A 27679-nucleotide genomic window follows, 5' to 3' on the forward strand; every position below is an offset into this window, starting at 1 on the left:
TAAAAGGTGCATGTTTATCAATAATTACATAATAATCAATTTACCAAGTTTAGTGTCTGGATGCTCCTTATTAATCACATCAGACCAACACTTTTTTTTAAAGATCATCCACATAAACAACAAATTATTTTAGAGGCATTGAAGGTAATCTGCATTCACAGGCCCCTGAGCCTGTAGGGAGGTGACTTGAATAAAGATGTGACTGAAGGAGTATTATGGTTTTATTTGTATGTATAAAAACAATAGTGATATTTTTGCCTTTTGAATGTAGGTTTTTCCCGCTTTTGTTTAATGGATATTTTTTTCTATAGTTTACAACCCATACAGTAGGTGGCGGCATGCATTTTTAATAATTGTTTGCGGACGTCAATAATAACATATAAGAAGCAGAAGACGGATGGGTCATATCATAGATATTAGAAAAGGAAGAGAAAAGAATACCAGCAGGAATTAATAGTTTAACATTTTTGCTAAACTAGTGGTCACAATTCTAAAAGTCAGGGTATGAGTAAAAAACAACTGACTATTTTCGTCGAAAGTACATCATGTCACGAATTCTCAATTCTCAAAAAAAAAAACATGAACATGAATTACGTCATTACAAATATTTTCCAAGTTGTGAGATAATGAACGTGTTTTCTGTAATATCGTATAGCTACGATATTACAGAAAACACGTTCATTATCTCACAACTTGGAAAATATTTGTAATGACGTAATTCATGTTCATGTTTTTTTTTTTTTTTGCTGGCCACCCATTCCCTCATTGAAGGAGTCCCAGAATGCACCGCGTTGTCCCAGAATGCCCCGCGTAGTCTTGACGACGTAAGGGCAACTTGGTAACGTTAATTCGAATGTAACGCCGTTTCCCATCTCCTAAAGAGTGTTTCTGTCTCGCTTGTAAACATTTCCGGCACTACAGAGATAGTGTTTGAAGTTAGCGCGGGCAATTTTCTTGTAAACAACGTCTTCGTTTGGCTAACATTAGCTTGTCTTGTAAACAACGTCTTCGTTTGGCTAACATTAGCTTGTCTTGTAAACATAGATATATATTTTTTACGAACTAAGGATACGTGTCTAACTATCATATGTTAACTTGATGAGAATTTTAGTTTCAGCGTGCAAATAAAACAATCCAATAATTGGGAGAAATGGCGGTAGGGCTGTGCTACGCTAGCTAGACCGATTTATTATCAAGCTAACGTTAGCGGGCTAAATACATTTGGCTGAGTCTACACGGACAGAAATGGACTCCAAATACCCAAATCTGGTAACTATTTATTTTCGCTAAGTAATGACAAGCTACGTTTGGCTAGCAAACTAACATTACAGGATAAGTTGCCATATGCAGTGAAACTAGCTAACGTTAGCTACCTAACATAACTGACTTTAGTTAGCTAACTTGCTAACAACGTTAGCTATCCCAGCTGATAATCACGCCATCTTTTCACAGGCGAGACCTCGGAAGAAGCTCCGGTACTTCTCCAATAAAGCGAGGTAAGAAACTATTCTAGGTAACTTGGTATAGAGAAATGGTAATGGCGTATTTTTGTAGGCATTAACTCTGCCATGGTTCGTTCGTTGGACAAAGCCTATGAGGAAAATGTGTTTTTGGAAAAAACGCCGAAAATAAGGTCTGTCAAGTTGATGTTATACGTTTGGTTCTATGAGAATCTTAAATCAGCTAACATAACTTTGAGTTTAATATAATTCATGTTATAATTAAATAATCACAAAGGGCTCGTAATTCAAAGGTAATGTTAACTGTGTGATCATAGCAGTCAGAATAACACGTATAAAATGTCCTAAACCTGTGTTAATTTGGAGGCGAAAGAAACGCACACCTGTTTAGGCGAGGTGCTGGCTAGCGGAGTAGACTACTTGACACTCTAGGAGCTCAGATGTCTTCGTCAGGGAATGATGACAAACACTGCCCGTCACTAGGTTTTATAAAGTGTCAAAAAACACACACGGGTGTCTAATCATGGTGGGATGTGGCCTGATATCATTGGTTAATTCTCAGATATAAGAAGAATATACAAACACATGAATGGATAGCATACGATAATAGATACAATTTGGATACATAGGCCTACAAACATTTACAATGAATAGCAAAATCACAATAACCTCAAGAATGGCATCAGGTCAAAGATGTCATAAGGTGAATGCACCAATTTGTAAGTCGCTCTGGATAAGAGCGTCTGCTAAATGACTTAAATGTAAAATGTAAATGTACATTGAGACCGAAGGGAGCAAGGGTCTTTAAATTATAGATCCAGGCAGCCTCTTGTTTTAACAATAAATTGTCGAGGTCACCCCCTCTCCTAGGGATGGTGACATGTTCAATGCCGATATAACGTAGGGACGAAATCGAGTGGTTCGCTTCCAAAAAGTGGGCCGCAACTGGGTAAATCGTATTTTTGCACCTAATGGTGCTACGATGCTCAGAGATTCGTACTTTTAATTCACGCTTTGTTTTACCCACATATTTTGCCACAAGGACAAGTTATAAGATAAATAACTGCCTTAGTGGAGCACTGTGATAACACCTTTGATTGGGATCCGTTTCCCTGTTTGAGGGTGTTTGAAGGATCTACATTTGTAAGTGCCATTGCATTGAGCACAGCCATTACACTTGTAGTTTCCATCTGGTAGAGGCGCAAATAGACAACGTACAGGGATATTTTGGGGTGGTAAATCAGTTTATCTTTTGATCTCTGAGATTTCTGAAAACACATTACCGATACTGTCATCGGATCTTAGAATGTGCCAATGTTTGTGAACGATTCTCTTAATTTGTTCAGAGCACTTTGAATGGAGGGTAGTTGGAACGCAAGAATGCTTCTTTTTGCTAGACTGTCCTTGAAAGAGATCATGTCTCGATTTGTTTTGAATTTTCTCATGGCAGTATTAATCTGACCATGTTTGTACCCCCCCTGCTTGAATTTTTTTTGACGTCTCAGCCATATTTCTGTCAAAATGTGATTGTTTCTTCAAATTATTTTGATTATACATAATTGGCTGTAGGGCAAATTGTTTATCATGGGAAGCAGGTGACAACTATCAGCCCCCAACAAACTGTTACGATCAGTAGGTTTCCTGTAAAGATCAGTGTATAGAACATTATCCTCACATAAAATCAGAAGATCAAGGAAACTGATTTGACGTGTGTCAGATTGCATAGTAAATCTCAGGTGCTCAGACAAGAGTGAAGAAAGCATGGAATGCCTCGCTGTTTTGCATCACCCCTCCATAGAACACAAATATCATCATCCTTTTCACCTCAGACCTTCTTTTTGGTGTTTTATCCCAACCCTATTCTTTCTCTGTTAATTTTCCCCATAGGAATGACTGAACGAACCAGAGGTAACTCATTTCTGGGTTTTAGGACTACACGCTGAACAGCTCTATTTAAGCAATAAGGCCAATATACCACGGATAAGGGCTGTTCTTTAAGCACGACACATTGCGGAGTGCCTGGACACAGTCCTTAGCCTCCTTACCCGTGGTTTATTGGCCATATACCACAAACCCCAGATTTGCCTTATTGTAATTATGAACTGGTTACCAACGTAATTAGAGCAGTACAGATACTTTTTGGTGTCGTACCCATGTTATACGGTCTGATATATCACGGCTTTCAGCCAATCAACATTCAGCTATTTAGCACTTATGTGAAGCTAGCCACAATAAGGATTAGCTACAATAGTGGAATTTGCGGTTTGCCTTATAAAAAAAAAAAGTAATTCATTGAATGTGATGCAAATACTACAAATAGTGGAAGCAGCCCATATTTGGATTAGATAATGCTGAACAAGGTTGGAATGTTATATAAATACAATAAAATATAATAATTAGTTAATTAGTAAGCATGGTTACATCCACAGAGTGATTTCAACAAATGTCTTCGTCAAGTTAACTAGTTGTCTCGAAGTTATATAACAACATTCCAACCTTGTATTATTTAGTACAAATGTGGCAGGATTCCACTATTTGTATCACTTTCATAGGGACTTTAATTTTGAAGGTGAACTGCAAATTCCACTATATTGGCTCATCCTTATTTTTGCTAGCTTCACATAGGCCTAGCTAGCCTCTTTTAGAATCTGAGCGTGAAATACTTACTCTCGTTTCTAACATGTAGGCTCAGCAGTCCAGAACGGTCCCATTACAAGTCAGAATGTTGAACAAAAATAATAATAATTTACTTTGTACTGGTACTCTGTGTACATAGTAGAGTCGATGTTACAGGGGTATGTGTTATTTGAGGTAGATACAGTACCAATTAAAAGTTTGGACACACCTACTCATTCAAGGGATTTTCTTTATTTTTACTATTTTCTACATTGTAGAATAATAGTGAAGACATCAACACTATCAAATTACACATGGAATCATGTAGTAACCAAAAAAGTGTTAAACAAATAACATTTCGATTCTTCAAATTAGCCACCCTTTGCCTTGACAGCTTTGCACACGCTTGGCATTCTCTCAACCAGCTTCACCTGGAATGCTTTTCCAACAGTCTTGAAGGAGTTCCCACATATGCTGAGCACTTGCTGGCTGCTTTTCCTTCACTCTGCGGTCCAACTCATCCCAGACCATCTCAATTGGGCTGAGGTCGGGTGATTGTGGAGGCCAGGTCATCTGATGCAGCACCCCATCACTCTCCTTCTTGGTCAAGTAGTCCTTACACAGCCTGGAGGTGTGTTGGATCACTGTCCTGTTGAAAAAACAAATGATACTCCCACTAAGCTCAAACCAGATGTGATGGTGTATCGTTGCAGAATGCTGTGGTAGCCATGCTGGTTAAGTGTTCCTTGAATTCTAAATAAATCACTGACCGTGTCACCAGCAAAGCACCATCACACCTCCATGTTTCACGGTAGGAACTACGTGCGGAGATCATCCGTTCACCTACACTTCTTCTCACAAAGACATGGCGGTTGGAACCAAAAATCTCAAATTTGTACTCCACCGGTCTAAATGTCCTATGCTAGTGTTTCTTGTACCAAGTCTCTTCTTCTTATTGGTGTCCTTTAGTAGTGGTTTTCAGCAATTTCGACCATGAAGGCCTGATTCTCTTCTGAATAGTTGATGTTGACATGCCTGTTACTTGAACTCTGGAGCATTTTATTTGGGCTGCAATTTCTGAGGCTGGTAACTCTTTATTTATTTGATTTATTTCGCCTTTATTTAACCAGGTAGGCACGTTGAGAACACGTTCTCATTTACAATTGCGACCTGGCCAAGATAAAGCAAAGCAGTTCGACACATACAACAACACATAGTTACACATGGAGTAAAACAAACATACAGTCAATAATACAGTGAAAAATAAGTCTATATACAATGTGAGCAAGTGAAGTGAGATAAGGGAGGTGAAGGCAAAAAAAAAGGCCATGGTGCGAAGTAAATACAATATAGCAAGTAAAACACTGGAATGGTAGATTTGCAGTGGAAGAATGTGCAAAGTAGAGATAGAAATAATGGGGTGCAAAGGAGCTAAATAAATACATAAATACAGTAGGGAAAGAGGTAGTTGTTTGGGCTAAATTATAGATGGGCTATGTACAGGTGTAGGAATCTATGAGCTGCTCTGACAGCTGGTGCTTAAAGTTAGTGAGGGAGATAAGGGTTTCCAGTTTCAGAGATTTTTGTAGTTCGTTCCAGTCATTGGCAGAAGAGAACTGGAAGGAGAGGCGGCCAAAGGAAGAATTGGTTTTGGGGGTGACCAGAGAGAGATACCTGCTGGAGCGCGTGCTACAGGTGGGTGCTGCTATGGTGACCAGCGAGCTGAGATAAGGGGGTACTTTACCTGGCAGGGTCTTGTAGATGACCTGGAGCCAGTGGGTTTGGCGACGAGTATGAAGCGAGGGCCAGCCAACGAGAGTGTACAGGTCGCAGTGGTGGGTAGTATATGGGGCTTTGGTGACAAAACGGATGGCACTGTGATAGACTGCATCCAATTTATTGAGTAGGGTATTGGAGGCTATTTTGTAAATGACATCACCGAAGTCGAGGATTGGTAGGATGGTCAGTTTTACAAGGTAATGTTTGGCAGAGTGAGTGAAGGATGCTTTGTTGCGGAATAGGAAGCCGATTCTAGATTTAACTTTGGATTGGAGATGTTTGATGTGAGTCTGGAAGGAGAGTTTACAGTCTAACCAGACACCTAGGTATTTGTAGATTTGTCCACATATTCTAAGTGAGTCCCGTCCAGAGTAGTGATGTTGGACAGGCGGGCAGGTGCAGGCATCGATCGGTTGAAGAGCATCCATTTAGTTTTACTTGTATTTAAGAGCAATTGGAGGCCACGGAAGGAGAGTTGTATGGCATTGAAGCTCGCCTGGAGGGTTGTTAACTTCTTCTGGCTGCAGCCCCACACCGGTACACTTATGACAACATCCAGCTCAAGTGCAGGGCGCGAAATTCAAAAGATATTTTTTACAAATATTTAACTTTCACACATTAACAAGTCCAAGACACCAGATGAAGGTGCACATCTTGTGAATCAAGCCAACATGTCCGATTTTTAAAATGTTTTACAGGGAAGACACAATATGTAAATCTATTAGCTAATCACGTTAGCAAAAGACACCAATATTCTTACTCCATCAGTTTATGACTCCATCAGTAGCTATCACAAATTCGGCCAAATAAAGATAAAAATAGCCACTAACCAAGAAACAACCTCATCAGATGACAGTCTGATAACATATTTATTGTATAGCATATGTATTTTTTTGAAAAATTTACATATTTCAGGTATAATTCATAGTTTACATTTCAGCTACAATCAGAAATTGCACCGAAAGCAGCGCTACTATTTACAGACACCAACGTCAAATACCTAATTACTCATCATAAAACATTTCTGAAAAATACAGTGTACAGCAATTGAAAGACAGGCATCTTGTGATTCTAGACGAAATTTCCGATTTATTAAATGTTTTACAGCGCAAACAAAATGTAGCGTGATATTAGCATAGCCACAATAGCCAGAAACACTTGGGCGCCCACGACCAGTCAACATGCACGACAGATATTAGAAATAGCATCATAAAATGTTTCTTACTTTTGGTGGTCTTCCGTCAGAATGTTGGATAAGGTGTCCTTTGTCCAGAATAGTCGTTGTTTTGATCTGGAACGGCAAATATCCCTCTTCATTTAGCATGGGCACTTGCCAAGTGGCACGGATCACTCCAACGTCAACAAAGTCAGAGAACGGAACACGGCAAAACTCCCGAAAAAGTTTCAATAATCTGATTAAACTATATTGAAAAAACATACGTTACGATGATATGACATGTATCAAATCAAATCTAAGACGGAGATGTTCGTCTTTCATAACGACAGCTAAACAGAAGCCATATCCGTGTCCTCTTTCGCGCGCTCCAGAAACAGGAAATGGACGGTCACGTCAAACAAAGACCTTTTATTCCACCTCTGACCAAGATAGACACGAAATTTCTTCTCTCACCACATCTTGACAACCAGGGGAAGGCGTAGGAAGTGTTTGTAGACTCCTACGTAACACGCCCATGTATAGGCATAAGGTTGAACAGAGCATAGATTTCTGACATTTCACTTCCTGGTTAGGAAAAGTGCTGCAGAAGGATTTCTGTTTCACTCAGAGAAATAATTCAAACGTTTTTAGAAACTAGAGAGTGTTTTCTATCCAATTGTAATAATAATATGCATATTGTACGAGCAAGAATTGAGTACGACGCCATTTGAAATGGGCACATTATCTGGCTACTCAATACGCCCCCTGCAGCCATAAGAAGTTAAAACAGTGTCCAAAGAAGGGCCAGAAGTATACAGAATGGTGTCGTCTGCGTAGAGGTGGATCAGAGACTCACCAGCAGCAAGAGCGACATCATTGATGTATACAGAGAAGAGAGTCGGTCCAAGAATTGAACCCTGTGGCACTCCCATAGAGACTGCCAGAGGCCCAGACAACAGGCCCTCCGATTTGACACACTGAACTCTATCAGAGAAGTAGTTGGTGAACCAGGCGAGGCAATCATTTGAGAAACCAAGGCTGTCGAGTCTGCCGATGAGGATGTGGTAATTGACAGAGTCGAAAGCCTTGGCCAGGTCAATGAATACTGCTGCACAGTATTGTTTCTTATCGATGGCGGTTAACCTTTCACGAGTATCTACCCCGGGTCCGGGAGCACCCCCCCCCACCCACACTGAGTAGCATCGCTAGCATAGCGTCACAATTAAATAGTAGCATCTAAATATCATTAAATCACAAGTCCAAGACACCTAATGAAAGATACAGATCCTGTGAATAAAGCCACCATTTCAGATTTTTAAAATGTTTTACATGGAAGACAAAATATGTAAATCTATTAGCTAACCACGTTAGCAAAAGACACCATTTTTCTTTGTCCACCATTTTCTCTCTCCACCAGTAGCTATCACCAATTCGGCCAAATAAAGATATTGATAGCCACTAACCAAGAAAAAACCTCATCAGATGACAGTCTGATAACATATTTATGGTATAGGATAGGTTTTGTTAGAAAAATGTGCATATTTCAGGTATAAATCATAGTTTACAATTGCACCCACCATCACAACTGGACTAGAATAAATACACAGAGCAACGTGTATTACCTAATTACTAATCATAAAACATTTTGTAAAAATACACAGCATACACTAATTGAAAGACACAGATCCTGTGAATACAGACAATATTTCAGATTTTCTAAGTGTCTTACAGCGAAAACACAATAAATCGTTATATTAGCATACCACATGTGCAAACATTACCAGAGCATTGATTCTAGCCAAAGAGAGCGATAACGTAAATATCGCCAAAATATATTAATTTTTTCACTAACCTTCTCAGAATTCTTCAGATGACACTCCTGTAACATCATATTACAACATACATATAGAGTTTGTTCGAAAATGTGCATATTTAGCCACCAAAATCATGGTTAGACAATGACAAAAGTAGCCCAGCTGGTCAGAAAATGTCGTGCACCATATTAGACAGTAATTTAGTCTTTTACATAAATATTCATAAACGTGACTAAAAAATATACGGTGGACAGCGATTGATAGACAATTTAATTCTTAATACAATCGCGGAATTACATTTTTTAAATTATCCTTACTTTTCAATACAGGTTGCGCCAAGCAAAGCTACACCTAACAAAATGGCGGAACGTGCGTTTAACATTTTTCTACAGAACAACGATTTATCATCTTAAATATTTCTTACTATGAGGTGATCTTCCATCAGAATCTTGGGCAATGTATCCTTTCTTGGGTCTAATCTTCTTTTGGTCGAAAGATGTCCTCTTGTCTGTCTAAATGCCCACTAACGTTCGACCGGGACCCCGAAACGTGCCCGGCGCTTCAAAGTGCACAACAAAGCAATGCCTCAAAATCGCACTAAACGGTTATAAGTTGCTATAAAACGGTTCAAATTAACTACCTTATGATGTTTTTAACACCTATAACGAGTAAAAATATGACCGGAGAAATATTACTGGCTAAACTAAAGCTTGGAAGGAGGCGAGTCGGATGTCCTTCGCGCGCCAGGCGCAGGCAGCCAAAGGAAGTTACTTCTGGTATTTGGTGATTTATAGAGGCACTGATTGCGCAATCGACTCCATTCAAAGCGTCATCACGTACTGACACCCAGGGGAAGACGTAAGCAGTGTCTGTTTCTCCATAGCATTTACAGTGACCTTTAAACTGACTCCAGATCAGTGGCCAAGATGTCTGAAATCTGACTCCATATCAGGAAAAGTGCTGTAGAATGAGTTCTGTTCCACTCAGAGACAAAATTCAAACGGCTATAGAAACTAGAGAGTGTTTTCTATCCAATAATAATAATAATATGCATATTGTACGAGCAAGAATTGAGTACTAGGCAGTTTAATCTGTAGAGCAAATTATGCTAATGCAAAACAGCACCCCCTATAGTTGCAAGAAGTTAAGATATCGTTTAGGACCTTGAGCGTGGCTGAGGTGCACCCATGACCAGCTCTGAAACCAGATTGCATAGCGGAGAAGGTATGGTGGGATTCGAAATGGTCGGTAATCTGTTTGTTGACTTGGCTTTCGAAGACCTTAGAAAGGCAGGGTAGGATAGATATAGGTCTGTAGCAGTTTCGGCCAAGAGTGTCCCCCCTTTTGAATATCGGGATGACTGCAGCTGCTTTCCAATCTTTGGGAATCTCAGACGACACGAAAGAGAGGTTGAAGAGGCTAGTAATAGGGGTGGCAACAATTTCAGCAGATCATTTTAGAAAGAAAGGGTCCATATTATCTAGCCCGGTTGATTTGTAGGGGTCCAGATTTTGCAGCTCTTTCAGAACATCAGCTGACTGGATTTGGGAGAAGGAGAAATGGGGAAGGCTTGGGCGAGTAGCTGTGGGGCGTGCAGTGCTGTTGACCGGGGTAGGGGTAGCCAGGTGGAAAGCCTGGCCAGCCGTAGAAAAATGCTTATTGAAATTCTCAATTATAATGGATTTGTCGGTGGTGACAGTGTTTCCTATCTTCAGTGCAGTGGGCAGCTGGGAGGAGATGTTCTTATTCTCCATGGACTTTACAGTGTCCCAGAACTTTTTTGAGTTTGTGTTGCAGGAAGCAAATGTCTGCTTGAAAAAGCTAGCCTTTGCTTTTCTAACTTCCTGTGTATATTGGTTTCTAGCTTCCCTGAAAAGTTGCCTATCACGGGGGCTGTTCGATGCTAATGCAGAACGCCACAGGATGTTTTTGTGTTGGTTAAGGGCAGTCGGGTCTGGAGAGAACCAAGGGCTATATCTGTTCCTGGTTCTACATTTCTTCAATGGGGCATGCTCGCTGAAGTGTTTCAGGGAGCGTTTGACAGTGATGAGTGGAGGTCGTTTGACTGCTGACCCGTTACGGATGCAGGCAATGAGTCAGTGATCGCTGAGATCTTGGTTGAAAACAGCAGAGGTGTATTTAGAGGGCACGTTGGTTAGGATGATATCTATGAGGGTGCCCGTGTTTACGGCTTTGGGGTGGTACCTGGTAGGTTCATTGATAATTTGTGAGAGATTGAGGGCATCTAGCTTAGATTGTAGGATGGCCGGGGTGTTAAGCATGTTTCAGTTTAGGTCACCTAGCAGCACGAGCTCTGAAAACAGATTGGGGTCAATCAGTTCACATATGGTGTCCAGGGCACAGCTGGGGGCAGAGGGTGGTCTATAGCAGGCGGCAACGATGAGAGACTTGTTTTTAGAGAGGTGGATTTTTAAAAGTAGAAGTTCAAATTGTTTGGGAACAGACCTGGATAGTTGGACAGAACTCTGCAGGCAATCCTTGCAGTAGATTGCAACACCGCCCCCTTTGGCCGTTCTATCTGGTCTGAAAATGTTGTAGTTAGGAATGGAGATTTCAGAGTTATTGGTGGTCTTCCTAAGCCAGGATTCAGACACGGCTAAGACATCCGGGTTGGCAGAGTGTGCTAAAGCAGTGAATAAAACAAACTTAGGGAGGAGGCTTCTAATGTTAACATGCATGAAACCAAGGCTATTACGGTTACAGAAGTCATCAAAAGAGAGCGCCTGGGGAATAGGAGTGGAGCTAGGCACTGCAGGGTCTGGATTCACCTCTACATCACCAGAGGAGGAGTAGGATAAGGGTACGGCTAAAAGCTATGAGACTTGGTCGTCTAGAACAGAGAGTAAAATATCGTTTCTGGGGGTGATAAAATAGCTTCAAGGAATAATGTACAGGCAAAGGTATGGTAGGATGTGAATACAGTGGAGGTAAACCTAGGTATTGAGTGATGATGAGAGAGAAATTGTCTCTAGAAACATCATTGAAACCAGGTGATGTCATCGCATATGTGGGTGGTGGAACTGAGAGGTTGGATATATAGTGAGCAGGGCTAGAGCCTCTACAGTGAAATAAGCCAATAAACACTAACCAGAACAGCAATGGACAAGGCATATTGACATTAAGGAGAGGCATGCTTAGTCGAGTGATCATAAGGGTCCAGTGAGTAGAGGTTGTTTGGGGTCACGGCGATTCAGACAGCTAGCCGGGCCATCGGTAGCAAGCTAGCATAGGATGGAGGTCTGTTTTTAGCCACCTCGTACGTTTCCGTCGGTAGATTAGTGGGGTTCCGTGTGGTAGAGGGGATCAATCCAATTGGCAAAATAGATATAGTTATAGTGACCCAAGAAAAAAAATAAAGAAAAAAAATAAATTCTCCGATAGACTTATTCAGATAGCAGCCGATAAGACAACTAACGATTAGCGGGCCCCAGATGAGCGTTCAGGTAACGTCGCGACGGAAGTGCCAGTTGGATAACTCCCTCGGGCAGATAACGTCGGTATCCCAGTCGTGAAGGCCCGGTGGGGCTCCGCATTGGCAGTAAAACGGGTCTGGATAGGTGACTGTAGCCCAGGAGTGGCTGATGGAACTCTTCAGCTGGCTAGCTCCGGAATAATTGATGTTTGCTCCGGGATCGACGTAAGCCAATAGTCACACAGGTAGCAGCTAGCTAGCTGCAAAATCAACGTGTAAATGTCCAGAGCTTGCGGTTGAAATCCGGGGACATGGAGAAAAAAAGGTCCGGTATGTTCAGTCTGAGTCGCGTTGTACAAAAGTGGCGATAGGTTATCGAGCCAAAGGAATAGCTGATGACCACAAATCGTGGTCAGCTGAAATACCAATGTCAGCCAGTAAACTGGGTAGCTTCAGGTTAGCTTCAGGCTAACTTTTTAGCCTGAAGCTAAATTGTCAGATTTGAGGTAAATAATACTTGTTTTTTGTAATTGTTGAGGCCGGTTGCAGGAAAGTGCTTTGAAGTTGAGTTTTTGGAAAAGAAAATATATAAAAGATATGCGAAGAAAGGTTTAAATATATATATATATATATACGGTACACGACGAGGACAAAAGGACGTCTGTGTGTAGTGGATGTAGTGAACTTATCCTCTGCAGTAGAGGTAACTCTGGGTCTTCCTTTTCTGTGGAGGTCCTCATGAGAGCCAGTTTCATCATAGCGCTTGATGTTGTTTTGTGACTATACTTGAAGACATTTTTTGGATTGACTGACCTTCATGTTTTAGTAATGATGGGCTGTCTTTTCTCTTTGCTTATTTTAGCTGTTCTTGCCATAATATGGACTTGGTCTTTTACCAAATAGGGCTATCTTCTGTTTACCTCCCCTACCTTGTCATCCCACAACTGATTGGCTCAAAAGCATTAAGAAGGAAAGAAATTCCACAAATGAACTTTTAACACGGCACTCCTGTTAGTTGAAATGCATTCCCGGTGACTACCTCATGAAGCTGGTTGAGCTGTCAAGGCAAAAGGTGGCTATCTGAAGAATCTCAAATATAAATATATATTTTTGTTGTTTAACACGTTTTTCGTTGCTACATGATTCCATATGTGTTATTTCATAGTTTTTTTTTTCCCCCCTTTAAATTTTATCCCCTTTTCTCCCCAATTTTCGTGGTATCCAATCGCTAGTAATTACTATCTTGTCTCATCGCTACAACTCCCGTACGGGCTTGGGAGAGACGAAGGTCGAAAGCCATGCGTCCTCCGAGGCACAACCCAACCAAGGCGCACTGCTTCTTTAACACAGCGCGCCTCCAACCCGGAAGCCACCCGCACCAATGTGTCGGAGGAAACACCGTGCACCTGGCTACCTTGGTTAGCGATGAGACAAGGATAACCCTACCGGCCAAACCCTCCCTAACCCGGACAACGCTAAGCCAATTGTGCGTCGCCCCACGGACCTCCCTGTCGCGGCCGGCTGCGACAGAGCCTGGGCGCGAACCCAGAGACTCTGGTGGTGCAGCTAGCACTGCAATGCAGTGCTCTAGACCACTGCGCCACCTGGGAGTCCCTTGTAGAAAATACCTGAGGTCAAGTTGTGCAACAAACAACACTGCCAGGTCACTGACGACCTCCCTATAGTCTGTCGTGTCGTCAGCAACCTTAATAATGATATTGGAGTTGTGCCCAGCCATACAGTCGTGGGAGAACAGGGAGTACAAGAAGGGACTAAGCACGCATTCCTGAGGGGCCCCCGTGTTGAGGGTCCGCGTGTTGTTGCCTACCCTCACCACCTGGGGGTGGCCTGTCAGGAAGTCCAGGATCCAGTTGCAGAGGGAGGTGTTCAGTCTCAGGTTCCTAAGTTTAGTGATGAGCTTGGAGGGCAATATGGTGTTGAACGCTAAGCTCTAGTCAATGAATATCGTTCTCATGTAGATGTTCCTTTTGTGCAGGTGGGAATGGGCAGTGTGGAGTGCAATAGAGATTGCATCATCTGTGGATCTTTTGGGTGGTATGCAAATTGGAGTGGGTCTAGGGTTTCTGGGATTATGGTGTTAGCCATGACCAGCCTTTCAAAGCATTTCATGGCTACAGATGTGAGTGCTACGGGGCGGTTAGTCATTTAGACAGTTTACCTTGGTGTTCTTGGCCACAAGGACGGTGGTGGTCTCCTTGAGGTATTACAGGCTCGGTTACAGGCTCGGTCAGGGAGAAGTTGAAAATGTCAGTGAAGACACTTGCCAGCTAGTCAGCGCGTGCTCTGAGTACGTGTCCTGGTAATCGGTCTGGCCTTGTGAATGATAACATGTTTAAAGATCTTTCTTACATTGGCTACGATATCGCACAGTCGCCCGGAACAGCTGGTGCTGTCATGCATGGTTCAGTGTTGCTTGCCTCGACGCAATCATAGTAGTCATTTATCTCGTCTGGTTGACCTGCGTCACTGGACAGATCGTGGCTGGGTTTCCCTTTGTAATCCATGATAATTTGCAAGCCCTGTCACAGGAGGTCGTAGCGGGACTTCTTGTAAGTGTCCGGATTAGTGTCCTTGAAAGCAGCAGCTCTTGCCTTAAGCTCAGTGAGGATGTTGCCTGTAATCCATGGCTTCTGGTTAGGATATGTACGTGCGGTCACTGTGGGGACCACGTCGTCGATGCACTTATTAATGAAGCCGTTGACTGGTGTCGTAAACTCCTCAATGTTATCGGATGAATCGCTGAACATATTCCAGTCTGTACTAGCAAAACAGTCCTGTATCTTAGCATCCACTTCATTGGACCATTTCCTTATTGAGCGAGTCACTTGCACTTCCCGTTTGAGTTTTTGCTTGTAAGCAGGAATCGGGAGGATAGTTATTGTCCGATTTTCCAAAGGGAGGGCGAGGGAGAGTCTTGTATGCGTTTCTGTGTGTGGAGTAAAGGTGATTTGAGTTTTGTTGCACAGGTGACATCCTGGTAATTATGAGTTAAATTGGATTTGTTTCCCTGCATTAAAATCACAGGTCACCGCCTCAGGATTTGCATGTTGTTAGGTTATGGCCTTATACAGCTCGTTGAGTGCGGTCTGGTGGTAAATACAGCTATGTATGTTCTGCATTCTTACTCTGGTGAGGAAAAACTTGAGACTTTCTAAACATTAGAGATCATGCTCCAGCTGCTATTAAAGGAAAATTCCACCCATAAATTATCTTTTGGTATTTGTTTCATTAGTCCATTGTTGACATAGTCCCAAGATGTTTTGCTTGAAAGTAATCAGGTTTTCAAGATATTTAACTTTCAAAATACAGAAATCATCACCGTACGATGTATTTTGCATTCTATGATGCAAAATGCATCATATGATTGTGCATCAAGAGTTTTTGGGTAGTGTTTTCCTTTAACAAAGAGACACACCCCTCCTCCCTTAGTCTTACCAGAGGCTACCGTCTGGTCGAGACGATGCGTGTAAAAACTGGAAAGATGTATATTGTCCTTGTTCAGCCACGACTCCGAGAAACAGAATATTACAGTTCTTCAGGTCCCGTTGATGGGATAGTCTCGAGCGGAGCTCGTCCAGTTTCTCTAGTGATTGTACGTTTGCCAGTTGAAAGAAGGATAGAGGCGATTTATTTGTTCACCAACGTAGTCTCGCCAGGATCATTGATTTATTTGTTCACCAACGTAGTCTCGCCAGGATCATTGATTTATTTGTTCACCAACGTAGTCTCGCCAGGATCATTTGCCTCTTGCGCAATCGCTTCGATGTTTGTGATTGCAGTGCTGATGTCCAAAAGCTGTTTTCGGTCATATATATATATTTTAGTTTTTTTTCATGGGACCAACACTTGCACAATATGGCAGAGCCTAATCAAACCACAGAATGAACATTGCTTCATGCAAGCAGCTGGCAAATTTCACAAGTTCTTTCAGCTGATAAGTAAATGTGCTTGGGTCGACTACGTTCGGTTACATTCTGCTATTGTTTACAAGTGACACCCTATCGGCGCTGGAAAAAGTTGGGTAAGCAACATTTTCCTGTGGATACCCGGTCTCAACCTCCAATTGTCAAAAGGACAACCTGTAAAATATGATTATTTTCAACATTCTGGCTTGCAGAGACTTTTTTTAGCCAGACTTCTGGCTGAATTTGCGTGGGGTAACCAGTGATCAGGTTGTCATACATTGATTATAATAATGTTAACCATCGTCATAAATACTAGTAGATGAAAACTGCTTTCTATGTTGTTGTTCTTCTGTTCTGTCAGCGCATCAACCACGAAGGGAAATGCCGAACTGGACGTTGATGACTCCAATACTTGGTTCAAAGACTTGGGTAAGAAATATACTCTCTTTAATATTCATCCTCTCACATGTTGTCAATGGAAACTAAGATTCCTGACCAAAGTCACGTATAAAGGAGGTGGAGATGGGGGCTCCCGAGTGGCGCAGCGGTCTAACACCTCGGTGCTAGAGGTGTCACTACAGACCCTGGTTCGGGATTGGGCTGTATCACAACTGACCGTGATCGGGAGTCCCATAGGGCGGCGCACAATTGGCTCAGCGTCGTCCGGGTTAGAGGAGGGTTTGGCCGGGGTAGGCCATCATTGTAAATAAGAATTTGTTCTTAATAACTGACTTGCCTCGTTAAATAGAAAAATGTATATACAGTTGAAGTCGGAAGTTTACATACACCTTAGCCAAATACATTTAAACTCAGTTTTTCACAATTCCTAACATTTAATCTTAAAAATTCCCTGTCTTAGATCAGTTAGGATCACCACTTTATTTTAAGAATGTGAAATGTCAGATTAATAGTAAAGATAATTATTTATTTCAGCTTTTATTTCTTTCATCACATTCCCAGTGGGTCAGGAGTGTACATACACTCAATTAGTATTTGGTAGCATGGACTTTAAATTGTTTAACTTGGGTCAAATGTTTCGGGTAGCCTTCCACAAGCTTCCCACAATAAATTGGGTGAATTTTGTCCCATTCCTCCTGACAGAGCTGATGTAACTGAGTCAGGTTTGTAGGACTCCTTGCTCACACACGCTTTTCCAGGGTTGAGGTCAGGTCTTTGTGATGGCCACTCCAATACCTGTACTTTGTTGTCCTTAAGCCATTTTGCCACAACTTTGGAAGTATGCTTGGGGTCATTGTCCATTTGGAAGACCCATTTGCAACCAAGCTTTAACTTCCTGACTGATGTCTTGAGGTGTTGCTTCAATATATCCACCTAATTTTACTTCCTCATGATTCCATCTATTTTGTGAAGTGCACCAGTCCCTCCTGCAGCAAAGCACCCCCACAACATGATCTTTGTCCCCATGTGCAGATGCAAACCGTAGTCTGGCTTTTTTAATCGCAGTTTTGGAGCAATGGCTTCTTCCTTGCTGAGCGGCCTTTCAGGTTATGTCGATATAGGACTCGTTTTAATGTGGATATAGATACTTTTGTACCTATTTCCTCCAGCATCTTCACAAGGTCCTTTGCTGTTGTTCTGGGATTGATTTTCACTTTTCACACCAGAGTACGTTAATCTCTAGGAGACAGAACGCGTCTCCTTCCTGAGCGGTATGATGGCTGTGTGGTCCCATGGTGTTAATACTATTGTTTGTACAGATGAACGTGGTACCTTCAGGCGTTTGGAAATTGCTCCCAAGGATGAACCAGACTTGTGGACGTCTACAATTTTTTTTTTTCTGAGGTCTTGGCTGATTTCTTTAGATTTTCCCATGATGTCAAGCAAAGAGGCACTGGGTTTGAAGGTAGGCCTTGAAATACATCCACAGGTACACCTCCAATTGACTCAAATTGTCAATTAGCCTATCAGAAGCTTCTAAAGCCATGACATAATTTTCTGGAATTTTCCAAGGTGTTTAAAGGCACAGTCAACTTAGCGTATGTAAACTTCTGACACACTGGAATTGTGATACAGTGAATTATAAGTGAAATAATCTCTGTAAACAATTGTTGTAAAAATTACTTGTCATGCACAAAGTAGATGTCCTAACTGATGTGCCATAACTAGTTTGTTAACAAGACATTGGTGGAGTGGTTGAACAACGAGTTTAATGACTCCAACCTAAGTGTATGTAAACTTCCGACTTCAACTGTATGTATTATGTTGGTAGGCATTACCCAGTGTTCGACTTGCTCTTCGGAACCCAAGGGGCATGCAGCATTTATGTGAAGCTAGCCACAATAACGATTAGCCAGATTAGTAGAATTTGTGTTTCGCCTTCAAAATTAAAGTATTTAAAGAAATGCAAATGGTTACAGATAGTAGAATCCATTTCACAAAAGACAATAATTTGCTAATTTGACCCCAAAAAGTAAATATCAGTTGAAATGGCTTTGTGGATGTATTAGACCTCAGAGACCTAAGGCTAGCAGTGTGGTTAGGGTTAGCAGTGTGGTTAGGGTTAGCAGTGTGGTTAGGGTTAGCAGTGTGGTTAGGGTTAGCAGTGTGGTTAGGGTTAGCAGTGTGGTTAGGGTTAGCAGTGTGGTTAGGGTTAGCAGTGTGGTTAGGGTTAGCAGTGTGGTTCAGGTTAGCAGTGTGGTTCAGGTTAGCAGTGTGGTTAGCAGTGTGGTTAGCAGTGTGGTTAGCAGTGTGGTTAGCAGTGTGGTTAGCAGTGTGGTTCGGGTTAGCAGTGTGGTTCGGGTTAGCAGTGTGGTTCGGGTTAGCAGTGTGGTTCGGGTTAGCAGTGTGGTTCGGGTTAGCAGTGTGGTTCGGGTTAGCAGTGTGGTTCGGGTTAGCAGTGTGGTTCGGGTTAGCAGTGTGGTTCGGGTTAGCAGTGTGGTTCGGGTTAGCAGTGTGGTTCGGGTTAGCAGTGTGGTTCGGGTTAGCAGTGTGGTTAGCAGTGTGGTTAGCAGTGTGGTTAGCAGTGTGGTTAGCAGTGTGGTTAGCAGTGTGGTTAGCAGTGTGGTTAGCAGTGTGGTTAGCAGTGTGGTTAGCAGTGTGGTTAGCAGTGTGGTTAGGGTTAGCAGTGTGGTTAGGGTTAGCAGTGTGGTTAGGGTTAGCAGTGTGGTTCGGGTTAGCAGTGTGGTTCGGGTTAGCAGTGTGGTTCGGGTTAGCAGTGTGGTTCGGGTTAGCAGTGTGGTTAGCAGTGTGGTTAGCAGTGTGGTTAAGGTTAGCAGTGTGGTTAAGGTTAGCAGTGTGGTTAAGGTTAGCAGTGTGGTTAAGGTTAGCAGTGTGGTTAAGGTTAGCAGTGTGGTTCAGGTTAGCAGTGTGGTTCAGGTTAGCAGTGTGGTTCAGGTTAGCAGTGTGGTTCAGGTTAGCAGTGTGGTTCAGGTTAGCAGTGTGGTTCAGGTTAGCAGTGTGGTTCAGGTTAGCAGTGTGGTTCAGGTTAGCAGTGTGGTTCAGGTTAGCAGTGTGGTTCAGGTTAGCAGTGTGGTTAGCAGTGTGGTTAGCAGTGTGGTTCAGGTTAGCAGTGTGGTTAGCAGTGTGGTTCAGGTTAGCAGTGTGGTTCAGGTTAGCAGTGTGGTTAGCAGTGTGGTTCAGGTTAGCAGTGTGGTTCAGGTTAGCAGTGTGGTTCAGGTTAGCAGTGTGGTTAGCAGTGTGGTTCAGGTTAGCAGTGTGGTTAGCAGTGTGGTTCAGGTTTGCAGTGTGGTTAGCAGTGTGGTTCAGGTTTGCAGTGTGGTTAGCAGTGTGGTTCAGGTTAGCAGTGTGGTTAGCAGTGTGGTTCAGGTTAGCAGTGTGGTTTAGGTTAGCAGTGTGGTTTAGGTTAGCAGTGTGGTTCAGGTTAGCAGTGTGGTTAGCAGTGTGGTTCAGGTTAGCAGTGTGGTTTAGGTTAGCAGTGTGGTTAGCAGTGTGGTTCAGGTTAGCAGTGTGGTTCAGGTTAGCAGTGTGGTTAGCAGTGTGGTTTAGGTTAGCAGTGTGGTTAGCAGTGTGGTTCAGGTTAGCAGTGTGGTTAGCAGTGTGGTTCAGGTTAGCAATGTGGTTCAGGTTAGCAATGTGGTTCAGGTTAGCAGTGTGGTTAAGGTTAGCAGTGTGGTTAAGGTTAGCAGTGTGGTTAAGGTTAGCAGTGTGGTTAAGGTTAGCAGTGTGGTTAAGGTTAGCAGTGTGGTTAAGGTTAGCAGTGTGGTTAAGGTTAGCAGTGTGGTTCAGGTTAGCAGTGTGGTTCAGGTTAGCAGTGTGGTTCTGGTTAGCAGTGTGGTTAGCAGTGTGGTTCAGGTTAGCAGTGTGGTTCAGGTTAGCAGTGTGGTTCAGGTTAGCAGTGTGGTTAGCAGTGTGGTTAGCAGTGTGGTTAGCAGTGTGGTTCAGGTTAGCAGTGTGGTTCAGGTTAGCAGTGTGGTTCAGGTTAGCAGTGTGGTTAGCAGTGTGGTTAGCAGTGTGGTTAGCAGTGTGGTTAGCAGTGTGGTTAGCAGTGTGGTTCAGGTTAGCAGTGTGGTTAGCAGTGTGGTTCAGGTTAGCAGTGTGGTTCAGGTTAGCAGTGTGGTTCAGGTTAGCGGTGTGGTTCAGGTTAGCGGTGTGGTTCAGGTTAGCGGTGTGGTTCAGGTTAGCAGTGTGGTTCAGGTTAGCAGTGTGGTTCAGGTTAGCAGTGTGGTTCAGGTTAGCAGTGTGGTTCAGGTTAGCAGTGTGGTTAGCAGTGTGGTTCAGGTTAGCAGTGTGGTTAGCAGTGTGGTTCAGGTTAGCAGTGTGGTTCAGGTTAGCAGTGTGGTTCAGGTTAGCAGTGTGGTTCAGGTTAGCAGTGTGGTTAGCAGTGTGGTTCAGGTTAGCAGTGTGGTTAGCAGTGTGGTTCAGGTTAGCAGTGTGGTTAGCAGTGTGGTTCAGGTTAGCAGTGTGGTTCAGGTTAGCAGTGTGGTTCAGGTTAGCAGTGTGGTTAGCAGTGTGGTTAGCAGTGTGGTTAGCAGTGTGGTTAGCAGTGTGGTTCAGGTTAGCAGTGTGGTTAGCAGTGTGGTTCAGGTTAGCAGTGTGGTTCAGGTTAGCAGTGTGGTTCAGGTTAGCAGTGTGGTTCAGGTTAGCAGTGTGGTTCAGGTTAGCAGTGTGGTTCAGGTTAGCAGTGTGGTTCAGGTTAGCAGTGTGGTTCAGGTTAGCAGTGTGGTTCAGGTTAGCAGTGTGGTTAGCAGTGTGGTTTAGGTTAGCAGTGTGGTTAGCAGTGTGGTTCAGGTTAGCAGTGTGGTTCAGGTTAGCAGTGTGGTTCAGGTTAGCAGTGTGGTTAGCAGTGTGGTTAGCAGTGTGGTTAGCAGTGTGGTTAGCAGTGTGGTTAGCAGTGTGGTTCAGGTTAGCAGTGTGGTTCAGGTTAGCAGTGTGGTTCAGGTTAGCAGTGTGGTTCAGGTTAGCAGTGTGGTTCAGGTTAGCAGTGTGGTTCAGGTTAGCAGTGTGGTTCAGGTTAGGGTAAAATCAGATTTTCAAGCATTTGTGGCTGTGCCAGCTTGTGACCACCTCCAGATCAATATTCATTACCAAAAAAACGCTTTTTCAGGACTGAAAAATGATGTGATGAAAATTAATATTGCGATGTACAGCCACATTAGTGGAATTTGCGATTCGCATGAAAAATTAGTTCCTAATTGAAAGTGATGCAAACGGATACAGATAGTGAAATGATGCCATATTTGGAGTAAATAATATACCATTCCAACCTTGTTTTGTATAACTTCAGCACAAGACACCGTGTGTTAGACTCGGTGGAATGACCCATTTAGGGATGGGCACGGTTAATTGAATATGCGGATATCCAAACAGATGTTATTATTCATACACGTGTAAGAGTATTCAATGAAAAAGCTTTCTCTAAGGCACCGCGTCGCAGTGCTAGCTGTGCCACTAGTGATTCTGGGTTCCAGTCCAGGCTTTGTCGCAGCCGGCCGTGACCGGGAGACCCATGTGGCGGCGCACAATTAGCCCAGCGTCGTTCGGGTTGAGGGGAGGGTTTGGCCGGCACGGATGTCCTTGTCTCGTCGCGCACTAGCGACTCCTGTGGCGGGCTGGGCGCAGTGCACGCTGACACGGTTGCTGGGCGCAGTGCACGCTGACACGGTTGCCAGGTGTATGTTGTTTCCGCCGACCCATTGGTGCGGCTGGGTTCTGGGTTAAGTGGGCGTTGTGTCAAGAAGCAGTGAGGTTGGCTGGGTTGTGTTTCAGAGGACGCGTAGCTCTCGACCTTGGCTTCTCCCGAGTCCGTACAGGAGTTGCAACGATGGGACAAGACTTTAACTACCAATTGGGTACCACAAAATTGGGGAGAAAAATGGGTAAAAGTAACACAAAATATGTAAAGTTTGTCTAAATTAAACTGTCCATCCACGTTACTTGGCTCCAAACAAAGCAACACTCCCTGCACTTAACTACACACACAGAACTAACATCAGCAACATGCATGATAGTCTTTCATGGTTGAGGAGAAATTGACTACTTCTCTTCTAGTCGATTTAAGAAACATTTGTGTGTTGAAACCAGACAGACGAGCCCCCACTAGACAGACGTACCCCCACCAGACAGACGTACCCCCACCAGACAGACGTGCCCCCACCAGACAGACGTGCCCCCACCAGACAGACGTGCCCCCACCAGACAGACAAGCCCCCACTAGACAGACGTACCCCCACCAGACAGACGTACCCACACCAGACAGACGTGCCCCCACCAGACAGACGAGCCCCCACCAGACAGACGAGCCCCCACCAGACAGACGTGCCCCCACCAGACAGACGTACCCCCACCAGACAGACGTACCCCCACCAGACAGACGTGCCCCCACCAGACAGACGTGCCCCCACCAGACAGACGTGCCCCCACCAGACAGACGTGCCCCCACCAGACAGACGTGCCCCCACCAGACAGACGTGCCCCCACCAGACAGACGTGCCCCCACCAGACAGACGTACCCCCACCAGACAGACGTACCCCCACCAGACACTTCAACCAGACCAAAGGACAGATTTCCACCGGTCTATGTCCTTTGCTCGTGTTTCTTGGCCCAACCAAGTCTCTTCTTATTATTGGTGTCTTTTAGTAGTGTTTTTTTTGTTGTTGCAGCAATTCAACCATGAAGGCCTGATTCACACAGTCTCATCTGAACAGTTGATGTTGAGATGTTTGTTACTTGAACTCTGAAGAATTTATTTGGGCTGAAATTTCTGTGGTTGGTAACTCCTAATGAACTTGTGCTCTGCGGCAGAGGTCACTCTGGGTCTTCCTTTCCTGTGGTGGTTCTCATGAATCAGTTTCATCATAGCGATTGATGGTTTTTCGCAAATGAACTTTCAATGTTCTTGACATTTTCCGTATTGACTGACCTTCATGTCTTAAAGTAATGATGGTCTGTCTTTTCTCTTTGCTTATTTGAGCTGTTCTTGCCATAATATGGACTTGGTCTTTTACCAAATAGGGACATCTTCTGTATACCCCCTTACCTTGTCACAAGACAACTGATTGGCTCGAACACACAAGGTTCTGAACCTTTTTTTAAAATGTTCTCCTAAAATGACATACTAAAATCTATATGCATATTCTTGCTACCATTTGAAAATAAACACTTTGGCATTCGTGGAAATGTGAAACGAATGTAGGAGAATATAACACATTAGATCTGGTAAAAGACAATACAATGGAAAAAAACATGTTTTCAAAAAGTTTTTCATATCATCTTTGAAATGCAAGAGAAAGGCCGTAATGTATTATTCCAGGTTAGGTGCAATTACAATTTTGTGTTTGTGCAAAGTTTTAGACTGATCCAATGAACCATTGTATCTCTGTTCAAAATGTTGTATCACGTCTGCCAAAAAATGTGCCTAATTGGTTTGATACATTTTCATGTTCAAATTGTGCACTGTCCTCAAACAATAGCATGGTATCATTTCACTGTAATAGCTACTGTAAATTGAACAGTGCAGTTAGATTAACAAGAATTTAAGCTTTCTGCCCATATCAGATATGTCTATGTTCTTGTTTCTTACAACCTCAGGCTAATCACATTAGCCTACGTTAGGTCAACCATAACGCGGGGGGAACAACGCATAGAGGTTTTTAAGAAGGAAAGAAACATTCCACCAACGAACTTTTAACAAGGCACACCTGTTTATTTAAATGCATTCCAGGTGACTACCTCATGAAGCTGGTTGAGAGAATGCCAAGAGTGTGCAAAGCTGTCGTCAAGGCAAAGTGTGGCTATTTTGAAGAATCTGAAATATAAAATACATTTTTATTTGTTTAACACTTTTGGTTACTACATGAGTTATTTCATAGTTTTGATGTCTTCACTATTATTCTCGAATGTAGAAAATAGCCAAAATAAAGAAAACTCCTTGAATGAGTCGGTGTTCTAAAACTTTTGACCGGTAGTGTATAACTTTTATTTAGTGTGTTTTTTTTTTTCTTCATAGAATTTAATATCTTACACTACAATACAAAAATACCAAAAGTATGTGGACACCTGCTCGTCAAACATCTTATGCCAAAATCATGGGCAATAATATGGACAAAACATTTCTGTGCTTCCAACTTTGTGCCAACAGTTTGGGGAAGACCCTTTCCTGTTTCAGCATTACAATGCCCCCGTGCACAAAGCGAGATCATACAGAAATGGTTTGTTGAGATCGGTGTGGAAGAACTTGCCTGGCCTGCACAGAGCCCTGACCTCAACCCCATCGAACACCTCCGTGATGAATTTGTGACGTCGACTGCGAACCAGGTCTAATCGCCCAACATCAGTGCCCGACCTCACTAATGCTCTTGTGGCTGAATGGAATCAAGTCCCCGCACTAATGTTCCTACATCTAGTGGAAAGCCTTCCCAGAAGAGTGGAGGCTGTTATAGCAGCAATGTTCCATCATCTAGTGGAAAGCCTTCCCAGAAGAGTGGAGGCTGTTATAGCAGCAATGTTCCAACATCTAGTGGAAAGCCTTCCCAGAAGAGCGGAGGCTGTTATAGCAGCAATGTTCCAACATCTAGTGGAAAGCCTTCCCAGAAGAGTGGAGGCTGTTATAACAGCAATGTTCCAACATCTAGTGGAAAGCCTTCCCAGAAGAGTGGAGGCTGTTATAACAGCAATGTTCCAACATCTAGTGGAAAGCCTTCTCAGAAAAGTGGAGGCTGTTATAGCAGCAATGTTCCAACATCTGGCGGAAAGCCTTCCCAGAAGAGTGGAGGCTGTTATAGCAGCAATGTTCCAACATCTAGTGGAAAGCCTTCCCAGAAGAGTGGAGGCTGTTATAGCAGCAATGTTCCAACATCTAGTGGAAAGCCTTCCCAGAAGAGAGGAGGTTGTTATAGCAGCAGAGGGAGGACCAACTCCATATTAATGCCTTCCCAGAAGAGAGGAGGTTGTTATAGCAGCAGAGGGAGGACCAACTCCATATTAAAGCCTTCCCAGAAGAGAGGAGGTTGTTATAGCAGCAGAGGGAGGACCAACTCCATATTAAAGCCTTCCCAGAAGAGAGGAGGTTGTTATAGCAGCAGAGGGAGGACCAACTCCATATTAAAGCCTTCCCAGAAGAGAGGAGGTTGTTATAGCAGCAGAGGGAGGACCAACTCCATATTAATGCCCACAAACCTTTGGACTTGTATTGTATGTTTAATCCTTTATCATGGTTCATGTCTTGATGGATTTGTCCAAAATTCTGTCCTTGCATTTATGGCAGTGTAGGTTGTCGTTATATCCAGGACTTGTGTACAGATCCATGCGACATTGGGCTGTGCATTATCATTAGAGGTCGACCGATCAATCGGAATGGCCGATTTTAATTGGGGGCCGATTTCAAGTTTTCATAACAATCTGTAATCGGCATTTTTGGACACCGATCATGGCCGATTACATTGCACTCAACGAGGAGACTGCGTGGCAGACTGACTACCTGTTATGCGAGTGCAGCAAGGAGCCACGGTAAGGTGCTAGCGAGCATTAAACATATCTTATAAAAAAAACAATCAATCTTAACAATATTACTAGTAAACTACACATGGTTGATGATATTACTAGTTTATCTAGTGTGTCCTGCGTTGCATATAATCGATGCAGTGAGCATTCGCGAAAATGGACTGTCGTTGCTCCAACGTGTACCTAACCATAAACATCAATGCCTTTCTTAAAATCAATACACAGAAGTATATATTTTTAAACCTGCATATTTAGTTAAAAGAAATTGAGGTTAGCAGGCAATATTAAACTAGGGAAATGGTCACTTCTCTTGCGTTCATTGCACGCAGAGTCAGGGTATATGCAGCAGTTTGGGCCGCCTGGCTCGTTGCGAACTAATTTGCCAGAATGTTACGTAATTATTACGCGGATTGCACAACCTTCAATGTTAACAGCTAAATTTAGACTTATGGATGCCACCCGTTAGATCAAATGCGTAACGGTTCCGTATTTCACTGAAAGAATAAACGTTTTGTTTCTGAAATGATAGTTTCCAGATTTGACCATATTAATGACCTAAGGCTCGTATTTCTGTGTGTTATTATATTATAATTACGTCTGTGATTTGATAGAGCAGTCTGACTGAGCGGTGGTAGGCAGCAGCAGGCTCGTAACCATTCATTCAAACAGCACTTCACTGCATTTTCCAGCAGCTCTTAACAATGCTTCAAGCATTGCGCTGTTTATGACTTCAAGCCTATCAACTCCCGAGATTAGGCTGGCAATACTAAAGTACCTATTAGAACATCCAATAGTCAAAGGTATATGAAATACAAATGGTAGAGAGAGAAATAGTCCTATAATAACTACAACCTAAAACTTCTTACCTGGGAATATTGAAGACTCATGTTAAAAGGAACCACCAGCTTTCTCATGTTCTGAGCAAGGAACTTAAACGTTAGCTTTTTTACATGGCACATATTGCACTTTTACTTTCTTCTTCAACACTTTGTTTTTGCATTATTTAAACCAAATTGAACATGTTTCATAATTTATTTGAGACTAAATATATTTTATTGATGTATTATATTAAGTAAAAATAAGTGTTCATTGTTCATTCAGTATTGTTGTAATTGTCATTATTACAAATATATATATAAACATTTGGCCGATTTGATACGGTATCGGCTTTTTTTTGCTCCTCCAATAATCGCTATCGGCGTTAAATCAATCGGTCGACCTCTAATCATGCTGAAACATGAGGTGATGGCGGTGGATGAATGGCACCACAATGGACCTCAGGATCTCATCATGGTATTTCTGTCCATTCAAATTACCATTGATAAAATGCGATTGTGTTCATTGTCCATAGCGTATGCATATTGCATAACCCCACCGCCACCATGGGGCACCATAACCCCACCGCCACCATGGGGCACCATAACCCCACCGCCACCATGGGGCACCATAACCCCACCGCCACCATGGGGCACCATAACCCCACCGCCACCATGGGGCACCATAACCCCACCGCCACCATGGGGCACCATAACCCCACCGCCACCATGGGGCACCATAACCCCACCGCCACCATGGG

General features: G+C 43.1%; 1 protein-coding gene across 3 annotated transcripts in view; it reads left to right on the plus strand.

The window, feature by feature from the left end:
* The first annotated feature begins 779 nt into the window (after positions 1-779).
* si:ch211-161h7.4 (serine/arginine repetitive matrix protein 1) overlaps positions 780-27679 on the plus strand; it is a 114105-nt gene continuing 87205 nt past the window's right edge. For 2 of the 3 annotated variants that reach the window (XM_055928145.1, XM_055928147.1), the window contains exons 1-3: positions 780-1269; positions 1453-1496; positions 16546-16613. In XM_055928145.1, the coding sequence (XP_055784120.1) occupies positions 16566-16613 (48 nt within the window). In that variant the 5' untranslated portion in view covers positions 780-1269; positions 1453-1496; positions 16546-16565. The remainder of the gene's footprint in view (positions 1270-1452; positions 1497-16545; positions 16614-27679) is intronic. The other variant, XM_055928146.1, reaches the window with a different exon arrangement.

Source organism: Salvelinus fontinalis, chromosome 7 (assembly GCF_029448725.1).
Source record: "Salvelinus fontinalis isolate EN_2023a chromosome 7, ASM2944872v1, whole genome shotgun sequence".
NCBI lineage: Eukaryota > Metazoa > Chordata > Actinopteri > Salmoniformes > Salmonidae > Salvelinus > Salvelinus fontinalis.